Source organism: Corvus brachyrhynchos, unplaced genomic scaffold (genome assembly GCF_000691975.1).
Source record: "Corvus brachyrhynchos isolate BGI_N302 unplaced genomic scaffold, ASM69197v1 scaffold116, whole genome shotgun sequence".
In the NCBI taxonomy this organism is placed as follows: domain Eukaryota; kingdom Metazoa; phylum Chordata; class Aves; order Passeriformes; family Corvidae; genus Corvus; species Corvus brachyrhynchos.
The window spans coordinates 7,339,485-7,361,156 of NW_008240221.1; the positions used below are offsets into that span (position 1 = coordinate 7,339,485).

General features: G+C 36.2%; 1 protein-coding gene across 1 annotated transcript in view; it reads right to left on the reverse strand.

Annotated features, from left to right (window-relative positions):
- Window positions 1-21,672, reverse strand: part of NBAS (neuroblastoma amplified sequence) — a 162,236-nt gene that overhangs the window by 130,989 nt on the left and 9,575 nt on the right. The window contains 12 exon segments of the mRNA XM_008641788.2: window positions 5,566-5,702; window positions 5,982-6,086; window positions 6,796-6,874; window positions 7,147-7,281; window positions 8,029-8,180; window positions 9,450-9,575; window positions 10,360-10,617; window positions 11,646-11,839; window positions 13,039-13,102; window positions 15,054-15,182; window positions 18,640-18,705; window positions 20,151-20,289. Of these exon segments, the coding sequence (XP_008640010.1) occupies window positions 5,566-5,702; window positions 5,982-6,086; window positions 6,796-6,874; window positions 7,147-7,281; window positions 8,029-8,180; window positions 9,450-9,575; window positions 10,360-10,617; window positions 11,646-11,839; window positions 13,039-13,102; window positions 15,054-15,182; window positions 18,640-18,705; window positions 20,151-20,289 (1,584 nt within the window).

Genomic DNA, 21,672 nt, shown 5'->3' on the forward strand with positions numbered 1-21,672 from the left:
AAACAGCACAGCCACAGTTCAGCTCACATGCTATAGGAAGTTATGTGAAGGCTGCTACTGGCCTGTTTGAAACCTTCTCCATGCCAAACACACTCAGCTCTCTCAGCTGAATGACAGTTCAGCTCCAGCACGGCAGGCTCTGTTAAACTTCCCTCCTTCCTCCCTGACAGTTCATGTTCTCCACAGCTCCCTCAAGGCTTCAAGTTCTCATTCTCATCTTCTCATGACCAACATCTATGGTACTTTTGCCAGCTCACTGTCTGCAGCAGCCTTCTGGCTACCATAAGCTGTTCCTGTTATCACAAAATCCCACATAAGCAGTTTGCCAATGACTCTTTCTTCCTCCAAACCACTGCTTTATTTTTGACATGGACAAGAACCTTTCCTGCTCCTACCAGAAGTCAATCCAGACAAGAACATGAGTGTCATCATCTGATGGATGACAAGTTTATCCTTCCCTCAAAAATTAATTTTTCTACTTCATAGAAGAAGGTTAGATCTGCCTTTTTTTTTTACTACCAAATACATCCTTGAAATAGTATTAACTACATTGCTCCCTCTACCTCTGAACTCTTTTTTTTCTTCCTGTTAGTGCAAAGAAAAAAGACATGCACATACAATTTAGGCCCTTATAATTTTCACTGTAGCACTATACAAATGAATGCAAGCAAATTCAAAAAAAGAACTGACCATGTGATTAATTCTTTTAACATGAACACCTCTGAATTATACTACAAACAAAAGCAGTTCAGCTTCACAAGAAAAAAAAGTAATATGAAAAAGAGGGGGCTATATATTAGACAATTCTGCGGACGTTCAGTCATCAAACCTATTTACATGCACATTATTAGGAATGGAAGAGATGAAACTCTAAGAGCTTTACTGAGACTGCAGTGCCACAGGCAGTAACTAAAAACCTAGTTGAGGAGAAGACATCATTATGAAAAGGCAAAGCTAACTGCTTTTGAAATTTTAGTAGTACTTACTCATTCATAGATGCAAGTCAACTACATGGAAATTATCAGGTTTTAAAGCCTTCACTAAGTTTTTAGGAGATACTTCCATTCCCATCCTAGTTCATCAGGCAAATGGAGTTCATCCACAACCCTCCAGTAAGAATTCACTTTATGTCACAACTGAACACCAGTATTTGAGAAAGTTAAGAAGCAAAAAAACAGCAACATATAAAAAGTTGCTATCTTAGGGGTAAGATTTTTCCTACAGCATAATGTGCAATATAGCAGACTTATGGCTGCTGAGGGAACCATACATTTGAAGTTCCAGACTTCTGTGAGTTGAAAATGTGAGCAGTAATGTTACAATACAGCAGTTAAGCCTAGAATAAAGGGTAAGAAACTGAAAAGGAAAAATACTCTGGTTATGTATTTGTAACGGTGGTAAAACATTATTTTCCTAGATCACATCTAAAAACCTGAGGGCAACAGTCTTAACTATAGATTAAGAACACTAGCTATAGCTATTAAAACAGAGATTAAAAAGAGCTATCATCTCATCTCCTTTGAATACCTAAACTTTTACCACCTTCATTCTAGTTGTCGCAACAGATGTAGTCTGTGCATCTGATGGATCTTTGAGAAGGAGCATGAACCCAAGAAGAGACAGCAGAGACAAAGGAGCTATCATTATAAAAGAAGCTGAGAAATAATATGAAAAGAAGTAGGAAAACATTACAATCCCAATTCTGCAAAAACACATTACTTAGTAATGTCAATCTATCACAATACCAATTTGAAGCCAAGAGGCATTTACAGCCACCAATGTCTTAGTATTTCAGATTCCTCCTCAACTCAGGGAGCTGTTGAGCTCACTTAAATCAGTCTTTTGCAAGAGTCTGATGAATACATAAATTTCCTGCTTAGACAGAAAACTCCTGAACTGTTCTGAGTAACCCCTAAAGATGCTAAACTATAAAATATGTGCCAAAAATGAGAAACAAAAGGATATCTACCATCTGAGACTTTTTTACAAGCAGATACAGGGGAAATATATATATATATATATTTCCTAATAATCTGTCACAGAAAGAAAAAAAAAAGTCTTCTACTTTTTTTCTCCATTAATTATGCCAGTTCTTCCTTGACCGACAAGACCTCAAGTTTTTGTGATACTGGCCTTTAAATGCCAACCTAATGTAAATGACAGGTGCAAGTAAGAGACAAACACCTGCTTTATGCCTACAGAATGCACTAACCAAAGGAGCCGCTCTTTCAGTAGGTACTGAGAATTTACTATTTGCAGCTGAACTGGAGGATGCAGGTGAAAGAAAATGGCAGTTATAACACAACCTTTACAAAAACATTTCTTACAGGTTAGGAAATTCTTCATATATGAAGAATTTATGCACTATATGCATACATGCACTTGTACGTGCATTCATGTTGGTGGGGGTGCACAGCAAGCAACTGTTTCAGCGCTCTTACCCTGGCTGTAGAAGGAGGTGCCTATTTACCCACCTCACCTGCTCCATGCACAAACAAGGCAGCACCTGCTATACAACCTCATGGTTTTCCTCTGCCAGATTCCCCTAGAGACAGATGAACTAAGTGAGCATAGAGCAATGTAGTGAATTCCTAGAGGGATGAGTGTCACCTCACAGAGCTGCAGCTGGGAATCAACCCCCTTATTGTTTGAAGTGTGCAACGTACACAGTCACAATATGGTAAATTCAAACAGTACTTTATCCTACACACACAGAGCCATATAGGAAGACGTAGAAGACACCTCCACCGTAATAGTTTCTGATCAGCAGGGGGTCTGAGCTGCAGAAGACTGAGCAACAAAGGCATCAACAAGCCATGAACAAGGTGTTCATTAAGCAAGGCCACTGGAAAAGGCTGCACTCTTAAATGGGCAATGCCATCAGCTGAGCTGTGTCAGTGGTCTCATCACATGCACCACAGAAACCAAATACCCTATTGATATCTCCTGGTACAAACATTGTGACCAAGAATTTTCAGAAAAAACAAGGATCTAAAAGAAATTACAAGAGAGCAGCCTTTTATGCAACTAAAGTAAAAAAAAAGAAAAAAACAAAACAAAAAAAAACACCTTCTAACCCTCTACGGGATACACCCTATTTCGTAATTGCAACGGTGTGAAATTTCAAAAGGAAAACCAGACAAAATCAGATTCCTGATTCAGAATCTATTTGCCTAAAGTCAAAGTTCATCAACACAAATTGATTCACTCTCACTGCCTGTCCTGAGACCCTTGTAATTACAAGCTACAGAAGCTAAAGGGACTGTGTGGTAATGCTGCAACATTTCTTCTACCAATAAAAATATTGGGGTTTATATCTTTGTAATGCTTTTTTCTTTTGTTCAGAAGTGTATTAATTACAGTCAGTGCTTACAACTTTTTAGTGTTCTGTGGGAATGAATAAATTGTATCATAACCTTGCTCAATCAGTTAATTTACAGCAAATTATGCCTACATACTGTCCTCTAATAAGAAGACTAAATAGCACACTCATTTAAACTACATTTCATAACAATGACAACATATCTACAGAATGTCAGTAATTTTATCCATACTAATAAACTCTTTAAAAAACGAATGCTAGAGCTAAAAGGAAAATAAACTCACAAAAAATGACAAAGAACTTCAATTCTCTTTGATTCATGTGAAACAAGAACTGCCAGAAGCTGAAGCTGTTTGAACTGGGGGGGGGAAAGAGGAGACCAATCCCCCCATTTCATAAAAAATATTCATAAAATAGGAATAAAATTCTACCTTGTACAAATTACATCTATATAATTAGTATATTATTCTCATTAATAGACATTGTCATCAGTACATATTTAATTTAATTGCATTAATAAAATATTGGTTTAGGGAGTATATGTAGCAATATTATGTGAGCAATCAGTTTTGTAACAGAAAGTTTTAGAAAAAGGTCATATCAAATATACAATATATTTTTATGTTTTTGTAAGTACATGGGATTCGTGTATATAGGGTTTTTGTAGCTGTCCAAAGACAGAAACTTCAAAAGACACACACACAGTAGTGTCTATTATGCAGTCTGAGGGAAAAAAAGCGTGAACCTCACATACCTGATTGTAGCACTGGAAAGTTCTGCTATGAGAATAAAGTTTCTAAATATATACTATAACTTTTCAGTAGCAGACAAAACTACGTTCTTACCCCATAACTCACATCTTTACTACTAGATCACTAGCGAAATGTTTTATTTTAGCTGTCATTTTCCCTCTTGGCACATAAGTCAGTTTTGTAAACAAACCAAACAATAAAATAAAAAAAATGAAAAAAAAAAAAAAAACACCCAACAAAACAAAACCAAGAACAAATAACCCTTCAGAAAGATAAGGAGCCTCTTTATTACCAACAACAGATCATAGCCACATTTAAGATGACCATTCTTTCTTATGTCCCACATTATAGACCTTATCAAAAGAGAAAGACTGGAATACATTTTACCAATTTTATAAATACTGCAATAATTTCTCTTCATGGTCCTAACTGTTACCTTAAAGAAAAGGATAAAACAAGTGTTTTCACACTTAATCACTAAATGTGTCCCTAATACTACCAACAGTCAAAAAGGGAAGCATGAAATAAAGACTGTTCTTTCTCTTCAGAGAGGACAAAACTGTAAGTATTATAAGTTAGGAAAAGTGTCAGGGGAATAACTTAATGAATTGAAAACCCCTATTCTAAATTGAAAATTGCCCAAATGAGACTGGCAAAACCTTGAAGTGAAAAGCTTAACTATAATGATGGAAGACTACAAAAAAAAATTCTATTAGCTCCTCCAAAAACTTTCCCTCTGAAGTAAGGCTTCAAAGTCCTATTACAAAATACTAAAAAATGAAATCTGTCCGTCTCTTTACGAGCACTGAACAATATGCTTCGAAACTAATTTCACAATTGAAGTGTCTGAAAGAAATAACTCCAGAAGCAAAAAATTCTTCTAATTAATATACAGAACATAATTACGATGTTGAAGGAAGACTATCTTACAAAAATTTAGTTGGTATTTACAGCAAACTAACTTTTTATTCTGAAATGAAACAGCAGGAAAGTCTGTATTAAGCTTTTCCTAATTCTACCTTACCAAGTCAAGCAAGAATCAGTATCAAAAAGATTAATGATTCTGAAGTTATTGACAGCTTAAGTGTTAAATTACTTCACAAAACAAGTCCAGAAAAATGTATTAGCTTCCAGGGACCTAAACACTTGTAGTAGTCATTTCCTAACACTGCATGTTACCACAAACCAGTTAAAGACCTGTATTACACACGTGAAAATCTGGGCAGTTTCAGGTCAGAAAAGTCCATGTTCCCTCTTAGATATGCAAAGAGCCTCTAAATTCCCTACTTTCCTGTTAATGACCAAAAAGATTCCACAAATGGCACAAAATAAAGCAGAAAATGATGACTGGTCAAGTCAAGTCCCATACAGACAAAGCTGCTCTCGATTCCAGACAATAACTAACAGCAGACTGCCATACATGGAAACTAATTTATGCATTAATCAAAAAATCATCTCTCTTGGAGTTAGTATCTATTGATGCATCCTTACCAAGCTTCAGGTAACAGCAAAGCATACTCATGTGGTGAAGTAGTCTCTGGAAAATTGGACAGAATTGCCTGTCTGTGTGGAAGTAAAGCTGATCCATGGAAAGTGAACAAAATTTCCAGGGCTCTGACATTGCTTTCCTAAAGAACAGAACAGTAAGTTCTTAAGAGCTTAAGACTGATTTAGACTAAAAATGAGCAAGAAAGCTTCGGTCATACAACAAAGAGTTCATTTTAAATTTTCTTTAGCAACAAAGAAGGTCAGGGTCACAGCATTTATTTATTTAAAATCAAACAAAGACACCCCCTCTTAAATTTCCACTGAGATTCAACCAAGTTCAAAGGGAGGTGGAAAAAGCACTTAAGTGCAAACAGCAATACCAAAACACCACTGCATTCTAGCAACATAAATATTAATACCCGAGCATAAGTTCTTGCTGAAAGTACAATATTCTGATTTCTGAACTTCTTAAAGAATTCTCCATCATAATGCTGCTCAGCTGCATGAGGCCCTCCAAGGATTTCCTTGGAAAAAAAAAAAAAGAGAGACTGCTTTTTATGCAAGATTTACAAAAGCATCAAAAAGTCTACACATCGTTTTATCCTAGGATGAGTAAGTATGAGATATATGCTCAAAAGTATGCTGGATTTTTTGTTTCAGTATGAAAAAAACAGATGCACTTTTGGTTGATAAGCTAAGACAATTTTCTGCCTTATTTTAGTTAATGTTTAAACATCATTAGTTACAGAGATGTGGTAAAAGCCATAATGGGAGTGTGTGCATTGCCAGCTGCAAATTTAAAACCTAAAAACTTAGTAAAATACAGTTTGGCATTCCAAAAACTTTCACTTTGGTAAGCTCATGGAAGAAAAAGATTTGTTTGAGAACCTGCATAGAACTTGGCAATTCGACTGACAGGGAAATCACAGTAATCCTGCCTGAACTCTACATCCCACGTCGTTACATAACTCAATTTGCTGCAGGCACAGGATATTCAAAGCAGACTTTTGCCCAACTGCACCTCTCAAGACTAGAAGCTAGCCTTTTGAAACAGTGAAGCAGGAAAAACACAGCCACTTGAACAGAAGACATCTTACTTTTCTCCAGTGACAGACTGTAGCCATTCAAGAAGACTATAAACCTTAATACCACAATAAATAACAAAAAAAGATATGATGATGTGATACAAAAGTTGCAGGAATACCTGTGGTGTGAGAACTCAGAAGAACTCACCTCATAGGTCTCAAGGCGATCAAGGTAAGTTAACAGCTTCAGCCTGCTACGGCAGAGCTCCTTCTGTTCCAGTGTCAGCCTGTGTTCGGAACAGGAATTTTCATGTTTGCCATTAATATTTTATGGCACATGCATATGAAGACAAAGATTACACATTTTAATGACTTTGTGCACTGGGATATATCAAGCAATTAAGTAAACCGAAAACTTTGACACAATATAACGCCAACTAAAATTTAAACCACTTTTCTATTAGGAATAATAGATATGAGAGTAATTATGTTCTTGCAACTGTGTAGCTAATTATAAATCTACAATTCTGAATAAAACATGGCCTAACATTTCATTTACTTTGAAAAGTTTACTGATAATAGCAGTTCTTGATGCTTCTTGGCCTCTTTTTCCTTTCTAGTATCCATTTCTTCATCTGGTGACAAAAAGTCTTCATAGGGAATGTCAGTGTCCACCTCTCCTGGTAAGATGAATCTGGAAGACAAAACGAACAGTCTAAGCAATGAAGATAAAAAACAAAGGTGAACTAATTTTTGAAGAGACATCTTAAAACAGCTTTTCGTCCATGTTTTGACAAAAATTCTACATACTTATAGAAAAATACTGAGTTTTTGTGTTGTAAACAAGCAGGGCCTCATCCCAAGCCAACAAGAGACATCAATTCTTATTTCCACTCCCTCCCTAAAACAAACCAAAACCAAACTTGATAACAGTTTCTAGATTCCACAGCTAGAAGCAGGATAGGCAGCAGCTCTACAGCACACAATGGTAACAGATGACTGCACAAAGAAAGAACAGCCTCTTTCTACCACCAGGAACTGAACACTGAGGAAAATTGTCTCTACTGAGTCTTGCTTCTGCTTGACCAATATAATTAAGACATATAACAAAACACATTTATAGGGTTAGTTACAGCTTCCAGAAACAGCAAGAGAAACAGATTCTCATAGTAAAATAGTAAATAATATTTCCTCTGATAAAGAAATTACAGGGCATATATTTACAATGAACACTGTATTTTATATACATACAGAAGTAAAATGTATAGGGACTTTGTGGACATCTACTGAGTCAAAGCATGACCTTTCTTTATATCCCGCAAAAGTTTCTTAATATTTTCACTGCTGGTTGATAAGAAAAAAATTTTACCAAATTACTAGCAAATACTTTATACACCATTTTTAAAAAGAAAACAAACAAAAAAAAATACTCTTCCCAAACCTGCCACCATCTTCTCCTTTTCCTATGGCCACAAGAGCCTCCAAGTCTGTGCCTTTCAAGCCATACTGAAGCAGCTTCTTAGCAGCATCTGCATTTTCTGGAACTCTTTCCAAGCACTCATGAAGAACCCATGCACGTTTCTTGATTTTGCTCTGTCCAAGAACAAGAGCACAGACACAATGTTACATGGTCCAATCCAAAGCAATGGAACCAGAGATAATGTTAAAGTCTCCTCATGTATTTCTTCCACTTAAGAAAATGTCAAGTTCTTCTGATGACTGACAATACAAAGCAACAAAACAAATGAGAATGCAATAAACACAATTCCCTCAGAGTATATGTGGCAGAAAAGGGCACAGAAATACCAAATGATTTAGCAGAACTTCTACAACAACTGAAACAGAAGTCATTATTTGTACTTTCTAATTAATATCGCTAAATAAAATATGATGGTTTAGGGGTAAAACACAGTTTTTATAAACCAAGTGTATGTATTCCACAGTAGCACTAGAGTCATTTTCAATACCATCTTCTTCACATGTCAGTAGGATTCTGAGACAGAAAAGCCACCAGAATCACAAAATGTATTTGCCTTATCTGCTGATCTTTGGTTGACATTAGAGATCACATACAGAATGGCTAAATTCTGACATTCAATCAGTATCTGACTTGAAAAAAAAAACCAGATTATATTTTGCTTGATCTCTTTAGCCTATACCAACATACCTACACTACTACACATACACTAAAATACCTATATACCTATACTACTAATACTATACCATACCTACTATACTAATACTAAACTAGATACTACTATACAATACTAATACTATACCTATACTAATACTTTACCACAACCATGAGGTTGTACAACTTCGACACCACTTGTCTGATGAGTTAGAAGTCTTACTTCCAAGCCAAAAAAAACCCCATGTTGAATTCTACTGAAAAGCTCAGTTACAGTTACCAGAGTTCACAGCAATTTTGTAACTCAAACTTTGCTATATAGCTATGGATACCAACTTCACCTTCCCAATTTCTTTTCTAAAATAATTGAAAGTTTAAACACTTGATATGTCCAATTATTATTCTTCATTTCCCAGGCAATAATCTACTGCTGCATGTGGGGGAAGAGATTACACACAGAAAGTGTGTTGTTACTAACAGATGTTAGAAGATATTCCAAAACAAAGACTTTCATTAACTGCCAAGGTTTCTCGATCAGGCCTTCAGTTAAATTGATCTCTTACACATGGTATGAAATGGAATCTGTGGGTCAATTCTTCAAACTGCCACCAATTTACGCTGCATAAATTAGAACACAATTGAGAATTCCATTTCTGTAAAGATAACACAGTCATTCTGATAAGAAAGCCTAAAAAAAAAAAAAAAAAAAAAAAAAAAATCCACAGACATACCAAATAGTCTTGAATTGAAGCGACATTAACAGCTGACTTCCTCCACTGTCTTTGGTACACAAGATCAGAATCAAGGCCATATGTTTGAGCCAAAGACAAAGCTTCCCCATACTCTTCATTATCAATCTAAAAAGCAAACACATAAAAATAAAAGTCATCTGATTTCCACATTAAACAAACAATTGTTAATTCTATGCGTTGAAAGAAGTAGTGGGATAATTACTGATGCATAAGCAGGTAGGGAAGAGACTGGTTCAAGATACAGGTGATTAAGACTCACACCTGATGACCACATCCAGAAAACCAGAGATTGTCTCCTCAAATAAAAGGAAGATGTTATTTAGGTAATATCATATTAGTTATACATTATATTTAGTCTGACATCAGCATTCCCTGGGAACTGTAACACAGAGTGGGCTAGTCTACCATCAGAACAACTGGAATGGCCTAGACAAAGAAGTCTGTCCAAGAGCCCTAAAAGCAAAGCAGTATCTGTTTGGTAAGAATTGAGTCACAGGCCTCATTTGTACATATATCTGAAAAAACATGCAAAACATTCACATCAGACTGTAAGTTAACCCACTCCTGGGCCAACAACAAGTTAAACTGATATCATTCAATATATTTGCCAAGTCTTTCACTATGTGCAAACACGAGTGTATGTCCAAGTATAGCCAAGTCAATGATGCAGTGTCCCCCATTGAAGTCATCATCTCATTTCAGTTATTATAATGCTAGTTTTAAGCAAGGATCCCTTTGATTAGGTGACACAGCACACTGTCAGTTAAGAGACTCTCAGAAATATGTGCCTAAATCCTTTTGTTAACACAGCAAGAATGAAAAGAAAAATAAAGAGCTCTTTCTAAATAAAGCTGTTTAAGAGAGATGTGACCTTTCCTTCCAGACTTACTTTTCTCTGGTACAGTTCCTCTGGAGTTGTGGATCTCAAGCTGACAAGGCGGAAATTCTTTGTAATAGTACGTGGTCGTTTCCGTGGAGGAGCAAATCGTTCCATTTCTGTCACAAAGTACAGGCCTTGCTTTAGGTAGCTGAAGTATCTGTCCTTAGCAGAAGTTTCATCATCCGAGTCAGAGTCATCTTCTCCCTCATCTTCATCACCAGGCCTACTCTCCACACGCAGTCTTTTTGGAACAAGTTTTATCTCACACTGCACAGAAAACGTGAACAGGAAACATCCACCTAGTACACCTAAACTAGTTTGGTAAGAACGGAGTACTCCCCTTCTCCTTTAAAATCTTTATTTCCCAGTTTGCTTAACCTGTTCAACAAACCCTGACTGCATCTGTCTCCTTGATCTGAGGCTTCATCCCTCACCTACCAAAGTGAAGGCTTCATAGTAACCTGCCATTACACTAAACCTCCTGCACCAGCCCAGACAGGGCAGAACAGTGGAGACATCTTCCCACACTTTTCTACAGCTTACTGCAGCGTACAGGAGTGTTTTCAACTCTCAGCTATTCAAAGCAAGGTTTTCTGTTTAATGCAATCTCAGACTACATCCTTAGGCTGTAGTATGCCAGTCACAGGCTGTATATATTATTTCCGGAATAATACAACTTTCCAAAAACATACACACAAGCTTTGGTTTGTACTGAAATTTTCTAATTCTAATATTAAACTTTTGATTAAGATGTTTAAGACCTATTTCAATATAAGCTTTAGAAAAGAGTAATTTTCTCAGTTTTAAAGAAAATTCCTGATTAACTTTATTATATTCTACTCCCTTCGGGAATCCTCCTAAAAATAAATAAAAAATATATCTCTTACATAGCTCTGCATTGTGTTCCTCATATCTAATTGAAATGTGTTCACTCTCTCTGATTTCCAAGTGAAAGAGGTTGCAGTGTTCTTCAGATGCACTAACATACAAGGCAAGGTTACTGTCAACAAAAATTCTTTTCTGTTCCAAGTCTCTTCTCATTGAGACTCAACCTTCCAGGAGTTTTGCTTCTACTCCCCCAAATTATTTATGGTTTTATCAAGTTTATCCTAGAAAAGTTAAGCTGCAGCAAGTTCAGAATTTCTCTGCAACACCTATCTACGAATAGGAATCACTTTTCCTGTTAGTAATAACATCTTCTATTTTAACACCCACCCCATCTTAGGATCACATATAAAAAAGCAAATTGTTGTACCATATTCCAAAAGGATAATGTGCTTGTGCACATTCCTCACCTCCAGACTTAGAAATCCTCCATCATGAGCCGAAGTGACCTGAGGAGAACTCTCAAACCATTCACAGGCCTTTCCCAGCAAGTTTCTTAATGTCTTGACTGATGACACAGTCAATGCACCAGAGCAGCGAGCAAGGATGACAGAATTATCTGCCCACCAATTTACATCTATCAATGGGTAATAGGATTCTTTATCTAAAATAAGAATGCACCATATAAAGAAAGATAACATTAAACCTCAGGTAAGAACAGAAGAGACTTCCATTATGAAGAAATATGGTCTAATTGAACAAATATTTATTGTTATATTTGCAATGTTGGTTCACTAAGTATTTTGTATCAATTACATTTTACTAAACCACTTTTGTATTAAATAAAGCTGTTGAGAAAAAAAGAAAAGGCACTTAATTACAAATATATATAAATTATTTGGAAAAAAATTGACAGTAAACTGATTTACTTGCACAAAAATTGACAGATTTCTGATCTTTCATAAAGATCTACTTCATTACCTATCAACATGACAACAAACCTAATACTAAGGAAAATCAGAAAAGGCTACACTCCTTTGGAGGACAAGTAAATATATAAACATATTTCAAGAAGAGGTTGTTAGGAATATTAAACTAAAAAATCAAATAAAAAAGTCTCTAGGACTGACAATGGAAGCTGTGGCATTTCCAAGACTGTCTTGATTACAGTAACTGGGCATTTTGCTCCCTACATGTCACTTTCCACTCCTCTGATGAAAACAATCTTTCCCCAAAGAGCACTAAGAAACAGGTCAGTTTATCACTTTTTTACTCATGCTTAGTCAGCAGCCTACCTATGAAGGTCAGATGAATTTACCCAAAGACAGAATTACCAAGAAAAATAGTACTAAGAGACAGGAATCCTTTAATAATATAGATGTATACAAGCAGCAGCAAATGGATCATGGAATAGCTATTGATCTCTGCACTCTTGGAACAACCATGCAGTAACCAGGTGCTAAATGGCTGCAGAGATTGGTCTGAATTTTCAGAAAACAATACAGACTGATGAGGCAAACCCATCAAGGAGGAAGTTGGCATTAGAATTGTTTTCAGAATTTTAAACCAGCATCTTTAAATTACATTAGCTTTAGAGATTTATTAGACATTCACAGAAAGAAAAAACTAAATCCTGTGCTAACTGAAATATCAACTTCTTTATGGCTACAAAAGCATTTTTAAGAGACAATCTGAAAAAAACCCATTGTGACACTCATTTACCTCTGCCATGCTACAAATTCAAATCATACAATTTTGGAAACCTGACTGAGATTTAATTAAGCCATTTCAGTCTTGATATATTTGCACTACTATTTTTAACTACACAGTGATATAAAATAATAATCTAACTGTACTGCATACCTTTTATTTTCCTTCTTTTTTCACTAGAGAGTCTCCAGTCTGGGTTAAGCTCATCATAGCCTGGCTAAAAAAAAAAAAAAAAAAGAAAAAACCGAAATTATATGCAAGCAAATTTTTGTAACACAGAATCCATTTATTTACTCTGTTGCTGACCCACTCATCTTTCAACTAAAATGCTCCCTGTAAATTCAAACTCTTCTCAAGCATAAACATACAACTGCTGTAACACCACACTGCACTTTTCTACAGACAATTAAAAAAAAAACCAAAATCACGAGACATGGCCTGACCAGCTTGAAACAGTAATCATACCCTAAAGATTTCTGAAATAAAGGTTCTCCAGCAATCAAAAGCCAAGTGTTTGCTTTTCATGTCTATACATAGGACTGCAGGCACATAAAATAACCTCCAAGAGTCTGTTTAGTGGTCCTGTGTGACAGTCTAGTACAGTTCTGTAAGTATTTTCCCAAGCTATTTTCAGAATTATAAAGCCCCTTTCAAGACTAGTGCAAGAAAACAAGCAGTATTATTAATTGATGCATTGCAAGGTTCAGAATTATGTTGCAGTGCTGTTTTAAACGTGATTTAGAAGTGACAGAAATCCTACCCCCAAGTGCAATGCAGTAGCCGAAATAACCAAAGTACGTTTGGGTCAAGCAGAAGGTGTTTTTCAGATTTGATTTTTCAGTAGAAAGAAAAGAGTCTATTAATTAAAATTAAACATGAGACCCCTCTAAGTTAATTTTTAATTTAACAAATATGTCTGGTTGACAATTACATTGTAATCACACATATTATTATTTTCATATTATGAAAATATGCATTATACTTGGACACCAGTTTCACCTATAAAAAAATTTTGGGAACAGTCAAGTACTGAATATTCCTTTATATCACCCTCACTGAATTATAAAATCCTGAATGCTCCTTCAGGATATATATTCATTACTGCTAAAAAGGAAGAAAAAATACAACACACTGTAAGCATCCTTGAGCAAAATCTGTCTGAAGTGTATCTTAAAAATAGAGATAAACAGATATGCATATACACACACACAGAACTTATCCCAATAGTGGAGCCGAACTTCTTTGAGGTTTTTTTGCTTGCTTGTTTTGGTTGCTGTTTAAAAACACTTTTCTAAATAAGCTTGAAACTACATTTCAATCCGACTTGTTTACCCTGTTTGGAACTGATGTTGGTTCATGTCTTGTAGGTTCAGAACATAAGATGCAGCACTTCAAGTGAAAGGCCTTTCTTTACTATTAGTCAAGAAATTAATGGGAGGAAAATCAAAATACTTCACATACTAGTGCGCATTGTTTCAGATTTTTCACTTTTCAAAATGTATTTCCTCATTAAAATAAAGTTTTATCTTTACCCAGAAAGTATGTTAGTTATATGGAATTTCCTTTGAAAACTAATTAGCTTTCAATTCCCAGTGTTTAAATTCACACAAGTCACATAAAAGTTTGCCAGTGTCTGAGCAATTCTTAACGTAAGTTCCCTTACTTAGTTTTGCAAGCAATTCCTGTAGAAAGCATTAGACTTAACAGCAAATTGATTAAGAAAATGCTCTAGAATGTCATCTGGAGCAAGGTAAGATAAATTTTGAGGGAGGACTAGAAGAATACATTAGACATCCAGTAGAATTTGGTTTCAACCACTGAAACAAATTTAACTGTGTTAGCCTCTACTTCTCTTTTATAACGGCATTTCAGTCTAATGGCATTGTAGTCTAATTCTAACAGCGTTACCTACTTGGCACCAAAATGCCTCACGAAAAATTCATTGCACATAATTGGTTCTTTTTCTTAATTTTTCAAGTTTACAGTTTATGGGTAAAAAAGATTATTATACAAGTAAGTTTAGGGCTCTTGAAAAACATGGAGTTGACTGAGAAGTTAGTATGTAGCTAATGCATGGTTATCTGAACTCCTCTGATCTCCCATGAAAACACATTTCCAGAGGAGCAAGATACGTAAGTCAAGTTTCTAAACATGTACATTCTTCTTACCTGAGCAGCTTGGTCCCATTCTCCTTGTTGTCTGAGAGATGGAATAGACCAGATCGTCAGTTTTCCTGAGAAATGAATAGCTGCCAAAAGAGCTCCATCAGGAGAAAGATTCATCTTGAAAACTCCATCCTGCCAAACATGATATCCAAGCAAATAAATAAAGACACACAATAGAATTATACACCAAGGAATACCCAAAAAAATTCCTCCAAATATATATTTTCTTTTCTATTTCAGGGAAAAAAACTGTGCAATCATCCACTCTGAAAAGTTAATATGCCTCAAATTAAAAACAAACAAAACCACCCTTATTCTAAAAGAAAAAAGGCAAGAGATCAACTGTGGCATGCAAGAGTGAAAACAACCTGCATAAAGGAAGAACACTATCATAGAATGAACAAATCTTTAGGAATGTGAACTTTTGTATCACGTTGTTATACAGCAAATAAAACCTGGAAGTGCATCATTCCTAGGAGAACTCTACTCTGATAGCAATGCAGAGCTACTTGGGAGGGAAAACGGCAGGTCGTGCTTTGTACATAAAAAACATTCAGCAGCCTCAGTTTTCTACTATCCTGACTCTCTGGTCCACCCAAGGAAGACTATTACCAAATCACAGCTTAGTACAGGTCTTTCTCCCCGGGAGCAAACTTCTGGGTAGGCATTATTACAAATCAAATTCTTCAATTAAAGAAAAGAAAAAAAAGGTATACAAGAAATACAGACATTAAGAGATCTTGGAGGAGCATACTGTTCATTTCAGGACACTGAATCAGAATTTAAGAATCCCTTGAACGACAACAGACCAAGTAGTAACATAGTAAATACCAGATTAATCCATACAGGTAAAATAATTCAAGACTTGTAAGTTAGCTTCATCAAGGCAACAAAAATTCTCCTGGATTAAGTTTTTCTTAAGCTCTGGACACCTTAAGAGGCAAAACATACTTCTAACAAAATCCTTTCTTAAGGATTCACAAAATCCTGCACATTTACAACTGGATCTATACACTATTTCCACAAGACCCTCTAAATACACACTTAAATTTTAAAGTCAACTTTAGTGCTTCTGGCAATGAACAACAATTTCTGAAAATACATTTTATATTTATTCACTCCTCTCCCAACAAAATTCTACATTTTCAGAAAGACCATTCAGTTTTTAAAGCCTGAAAGACAGCAAGATGCAGATTCCCAAAAATGACATTGTTCATAAATTTCATTTTGTTAGTTCACTTCTAAAAATTTTCTAAAAATTTTCAGAAAATACCCCAATATAAATTAAGCACAGAAAGGTTAGTTGACATCTATCAATTAGGAAGTTTTAATGGCATTTCTACAGAACGTTAGTGGTAGGTATTATCTGAAGATAAAAATATTCTTTTCAGGTCATTATGTTTGTTTGGACTTGGAGTTTTTTTAATTACTATTTTTATTTTATTTCTCAGGCTTTTTACAGTACTAGGTATGCCCCAGAAACAATGACAATCAAGAAATCTGCTCACTATCATACAGTGGTTTGCAGCTATAGAGCATTCCTTAAATCCATGCCTAAAATGTGTTTTTAATTGAAAAGGAGAGCATTAAGGGTTTTTTTTAAACCCATTAAGAATTATTTATATTAGAAAATATTAATATTCTCTGACTATATTCTTAAGCAGCTGGAGTAGTGCATTTCCAACTGTAGTTTGCCCAGGAATTTTACATGCCTTCTAATGGCAATTCTCTCCTTACAAATCAATTTGCATGCACAAAGGACAAATAACAAAAGACTGTTAAAGGACCTAGAAACATAGAGCTAAAATATATAACCTGTTCAGATAACTGATCAGTGGTATACATCACAGATCTTAAAAGAAGGTAAATGTTTACTCAGCAGCCAGTAATAACTATCTGGATGTTAGATTTAGATATTGGGTGGCCATTAACTCACTCGAATTTATCACCCAAGCCCTGCTATCTATAAAAATTAATCAGTCCTCTGCCAAAGCAGGCAATGCTGCTTCTGTAAGCAGCTCATCAACTTAAGGGAACAGCAAAACAAGATGCTGAAAAACTCAGCAAGCTGGCACTTCACATTTTTTAAGCGTCACTTAACAACACTAAGAATGAAATCCCAATCCAGCCAGTTCTAATATACAAGTCCTCTAGCTGCCGTGTCTGTCGTATTTTAACCCTGGTGCTAATTTCACACTAAGAATACAAACTATACCTTTCATATTTAAGCCATAATCTCTGAAATTGGATCAAAATATTCAAGGATGAGTAAGTCTCCACGTTTCTTCGTTAATTCAGTACTGGCAAGTACAATGAAGTTGAAGTTTAGTATAGCTACATGCAGTACAAGCTTTTCAGTTAAAAAAGCTTACATCAGCTTTATCTTTAGCATTTTCAGTGAAGGAAATAAAATCTCTCCCCGTTCCACCCTTGAGAAAGATGCAGAAAGATTTGCTTTCCCTTTCCAATCAAGCAGGCAACTTCTTCTTTTTAACCAGTCACCTAAAACATCCCAAAAATCTATTAAGGTCATTTCCAACTCAGATCAACCATTTTTTCTCTCAGGAGGACACAGAGTGAAGGTGGTAGACAGATTCTTTACTGTTCTTTCCTTGTAAAGCAAAAGAAGGGAAAACGAAATTTTTTACAAGGGAAATGGGTATAGAAAAAGGAATCAAATGAAGGCTATACATAGTGAGTAGACAAGAGATAAGAGAAGTTAGTGCAGTACTGCATGGGCAGCTCCTAAGGCATGGAGAAGCAAGCCACGAGCACTGTGTACAACACCTTAGAAAGACAGAAAGCACACACCTACACATCAGCATGACATGCAAGATTTAACACTCATTCAGGGTAGAGAACACAAGGTCCATACCCAGAGTTTATTAAGAGTAAGTTGATTCTGATCAGTAGTTTCATTAGGTTCACATGCATCCTTGGGAGTAGAAGCCTGACGCGTAATAAACTTTTGAAGCTACTCAGCAAAATGTTTCCCTTTTATCTCAGACTGTAAAAATCAAGTTCCTGGGTCTGCCCTATTTAAGCCACGAATGATTAGCTTGAATCCATGCATTTTTTCCTTCCCTACATGGTATGAAAATTGTGGGCTGAGGATTTTATGTTGTTTTCTAATGGGATAGGTGTAGTGCAGAAGGCCGAGTTCTGTTTATTCTTTATCTCTTGGGCATGAATTTGAGAAACAGCATCACAATCTACTTTCTTCTTGTAGAATATATATAACACAACTTACAGGGTCTGATTATCACATTCATTAACAAATAATTAACTGGATTCTTATACCTTCGTTTTTTAATAAGGGCTTACATTTAATACTGAACTCTACATCTCTAGACCTTTTCCTGAAACCCAGTGATTCAAGCTTTAGCAAATGAACTAACTAGATTTTTAAGAAAGCCAAATAAGTGGCAAGCTACTCCATTTTATGCTAAAGCTCTTAGATTAATTTAATAGAACGTTAATTCCTACGTTGCATAAATTAAAACCTACTTTCAGTCAGTCTCTCAGGTAGTCATTAATGGACAATTATGTTAGCAAAATACATTTCTGAGGTAGATCCAGATCTTAATACCTGTTCTGTTCCCCGCCTGCTGTAAAATCTTAAATTCATAATCCTTAATAATCCTCTTCTCTGTGCCTGTAAGAACAGAACCAAATCATACAATGAAAGACAATCTCATACATTGTTTTATGCACCAAATATTAAAGTCATATTTAAAATACTGAAACAACTCTCCAAGATTCTTTAGAGGCTCTGCAGAAAGACCTTGACAAATTAGAGAGATGGGCAATCACCAACCATATGAAGTTTAACAAGGCCAAGTGCTAGATCCTGTATCTGGGGCAACCCTGGCTGTGGGCACAGACTGGGGAATGAGCAGCTGGAGAGCAGTGCTGGTGAAAGGGACCTGGGGGTCCTGGTTGACAGCGAGTTGAGTATGAGTCAGCAGTGCTACAATATATGAAAGCCATTAAACCATTAGTGTCCAAAGGAAGGCCATGATGATGAAGGGCCTTGAGGGGAAGCCGTATGAGGAACGGCTGAGGTCACTTGGTCTGTTCAGCCTGGAGGAGACTGAGGGGAGGCCTCACTGCAGTTACAGCTTCCTTGTGATGGGAAGAGGAGGGACAGACCCTGATGTCTTCTCTCTGGTGAGCAGGGACAGGACCTGAGGAATGGTCTAAAGTTGTGTCAGGGGAGGTTTAGGTTAGATGTCAGGAAAAGGTTCTTCACCCAAAGGCTGGTTGACACTGGAACGGCTCCCCAGGGCAGTGGTCACAGCACCAGCCTGACAGAGTTCAAGAAGTGTTTGGACAATGCTCTCAGCCACATGGTGTGACTCCTGGGGTGTCCTGTGCAGGGCCAGGAGTTGGACTTGATGAACCTTGTGGGCCTCTTCCAACTCAGCATATTTTATGATTTTACTATTTTTAAACTTCCGTAAGACTGCCTATGCAAGCATAATAAAATCCAGTTTGTATCATTTTGTCCACTTCATTAGGTATATAACATCTCACAGAAAAGCACTACTCATTTGCAATTAAATTAACAACTCACTTGTAATACTAAGCAATACCTATGTAAGAGTAAACACTGGACTTTATGCTGGTATGCTGTAAACTGATTTCAGTATAACCAAGTTGTTATCAAATCAAACACGTACTTCTACTAGAAGCAAAAGAAATCAACAGCCAGAGTTAAACTGAAACCTTTATTTCAGGTATGCTACCTTTCGCTCTGAAGTAATAAAAGAACAAACTGGAATTTTTTTCCAACAAGGACACGTAACATATCCGAATGTACAGCTAAGAGCAAAAAATATTATAGGTTGGAAATTTACAAACTCCTTTCTTGTTGCTTTTGGTTTTAAAACCGTGGTAATTAAGAACTTAAAGTTCAAATCATACTACCTAAAGAGCAAAAACAGACAGATGATGGGGGGAAAAAACGTAACTGCTTACACATACACATCATACCTTAGAAAATAGGAAAACATTGCATTAAATTCTTCGTTCAAAAAGAGATACATATTGAGCTTCCAGTGACAGTATTCATCCCGTAAAACGAGCACACATACTTACTGTTCTAACATCATCTTCATAACTAGTGACTTGTTTGTAATGGGGGGAGCCTGACAGAATTCTCCAAGCAGATATTCCACAACCAGCTGCTTTAGATACTCCATCTTCATCTGTTTCACAGCCTCCTACAAGAAGAAGTCTATAAAATATATAAAGATGTATTATGGTTTCATATACTGCCACATACTTTTTTTGATTTTCTTAAGTCTATAGCAGTTTGCTTACAGTAACAAAAAGACTAAATATACCAAGACATTTAACAGCCACAATAAGCTTTGCCTGTGAATAAATACACTGAAATCTAAAAATACTTAAATATAATTCAAGTAACATTTGTTATTTGTAGCATTTATACCTATCCAGTCTCATCTCTAGCTTTCCAGGTAAGTCATAATTCCCAACATCTAAAAGTCCGGCCGCAAGTTTGAGTTTCCCCCTTATCCTCAAAAGTGAAAAAAAAGTAACAGCTGAAGCATATGACAAGTTCTGATCGTTCTGTTCAAGCATCAGATTTTCATTTATTCAGATGTGGTACAATCACTGAAGAACTGAATGCATTAAGGTTTGCCATTAAGTTTCTTGCCAATTAAAGCCACTGTACCAATTATACATGTGCGTGTAATAATTTTGTTACACAAAATAGGTGGCATTTTAAAAACTTTGACATAAGTCTTGTAATTATTGCTGACCACCACTAAACTGTATCAAAGTATTTGCCCTTGAAGCCCTTTCACCTTATTAACAAGCACTTCTCTATTTGACTGATGACTGCTTCGATGAAAACCTTGAGAGTAAGTGTCTAAGTTTGTCTGCAAGTATCATTGTAATGAATCACCCATCAAAGGTAAAGCATCTACAAAAAAAGGCACAATTGTAGGACCCCGAAGCTCTGCCCTGGGAACTTTACTCCTTTCCCAAGGCCACATCACTCCTGAGGAGCTCTGCCCCCAGTAGTGGCTGCCGCTCACACAGAGCGGCTCTGGCCGCTGGCAATGCCCAAACTACACCTGTGAAACTCAAATGAAAGAATAAACGAAAAAAAAAAAAAGAAAAGAAGATTTTCTTCCACATTTAATCCTTTTTAAGATGTCAGAAAAACTTATTTAGTATTCCCAGGTCTCCTGCTATTCAAACATACAGCAAGATGATTTTATACCATGGATGAACGACAGAATCACATCATCAGTTACGCTGGAAAAGAACCTCTGAGATCATCAAGCCCAAGCTATGACCAAACACTACCATGTCAACTAGACCAGCTCAAGGGATGGTGACTCTGCCACATTCCCAAGCAGTCTGTTCCAATGTCTAATCACCCTTCATGTGAAGAAATTCCTCCTGATGTCCAACCGAAACCTCCCCTGGCACAGCTTAAGCCTCGTTTTCTCCTACATCTTCCTGGCTCCTTGGGAGAAGAGGTTGACCACCCTCACCTGGTTACAACCACCTTTTACGTAGTTGTGGAAAGTGGTAAGATCTCTCTTGAGCATGATGCCTAAAGTTCTTAGAAGTTTTAGATATT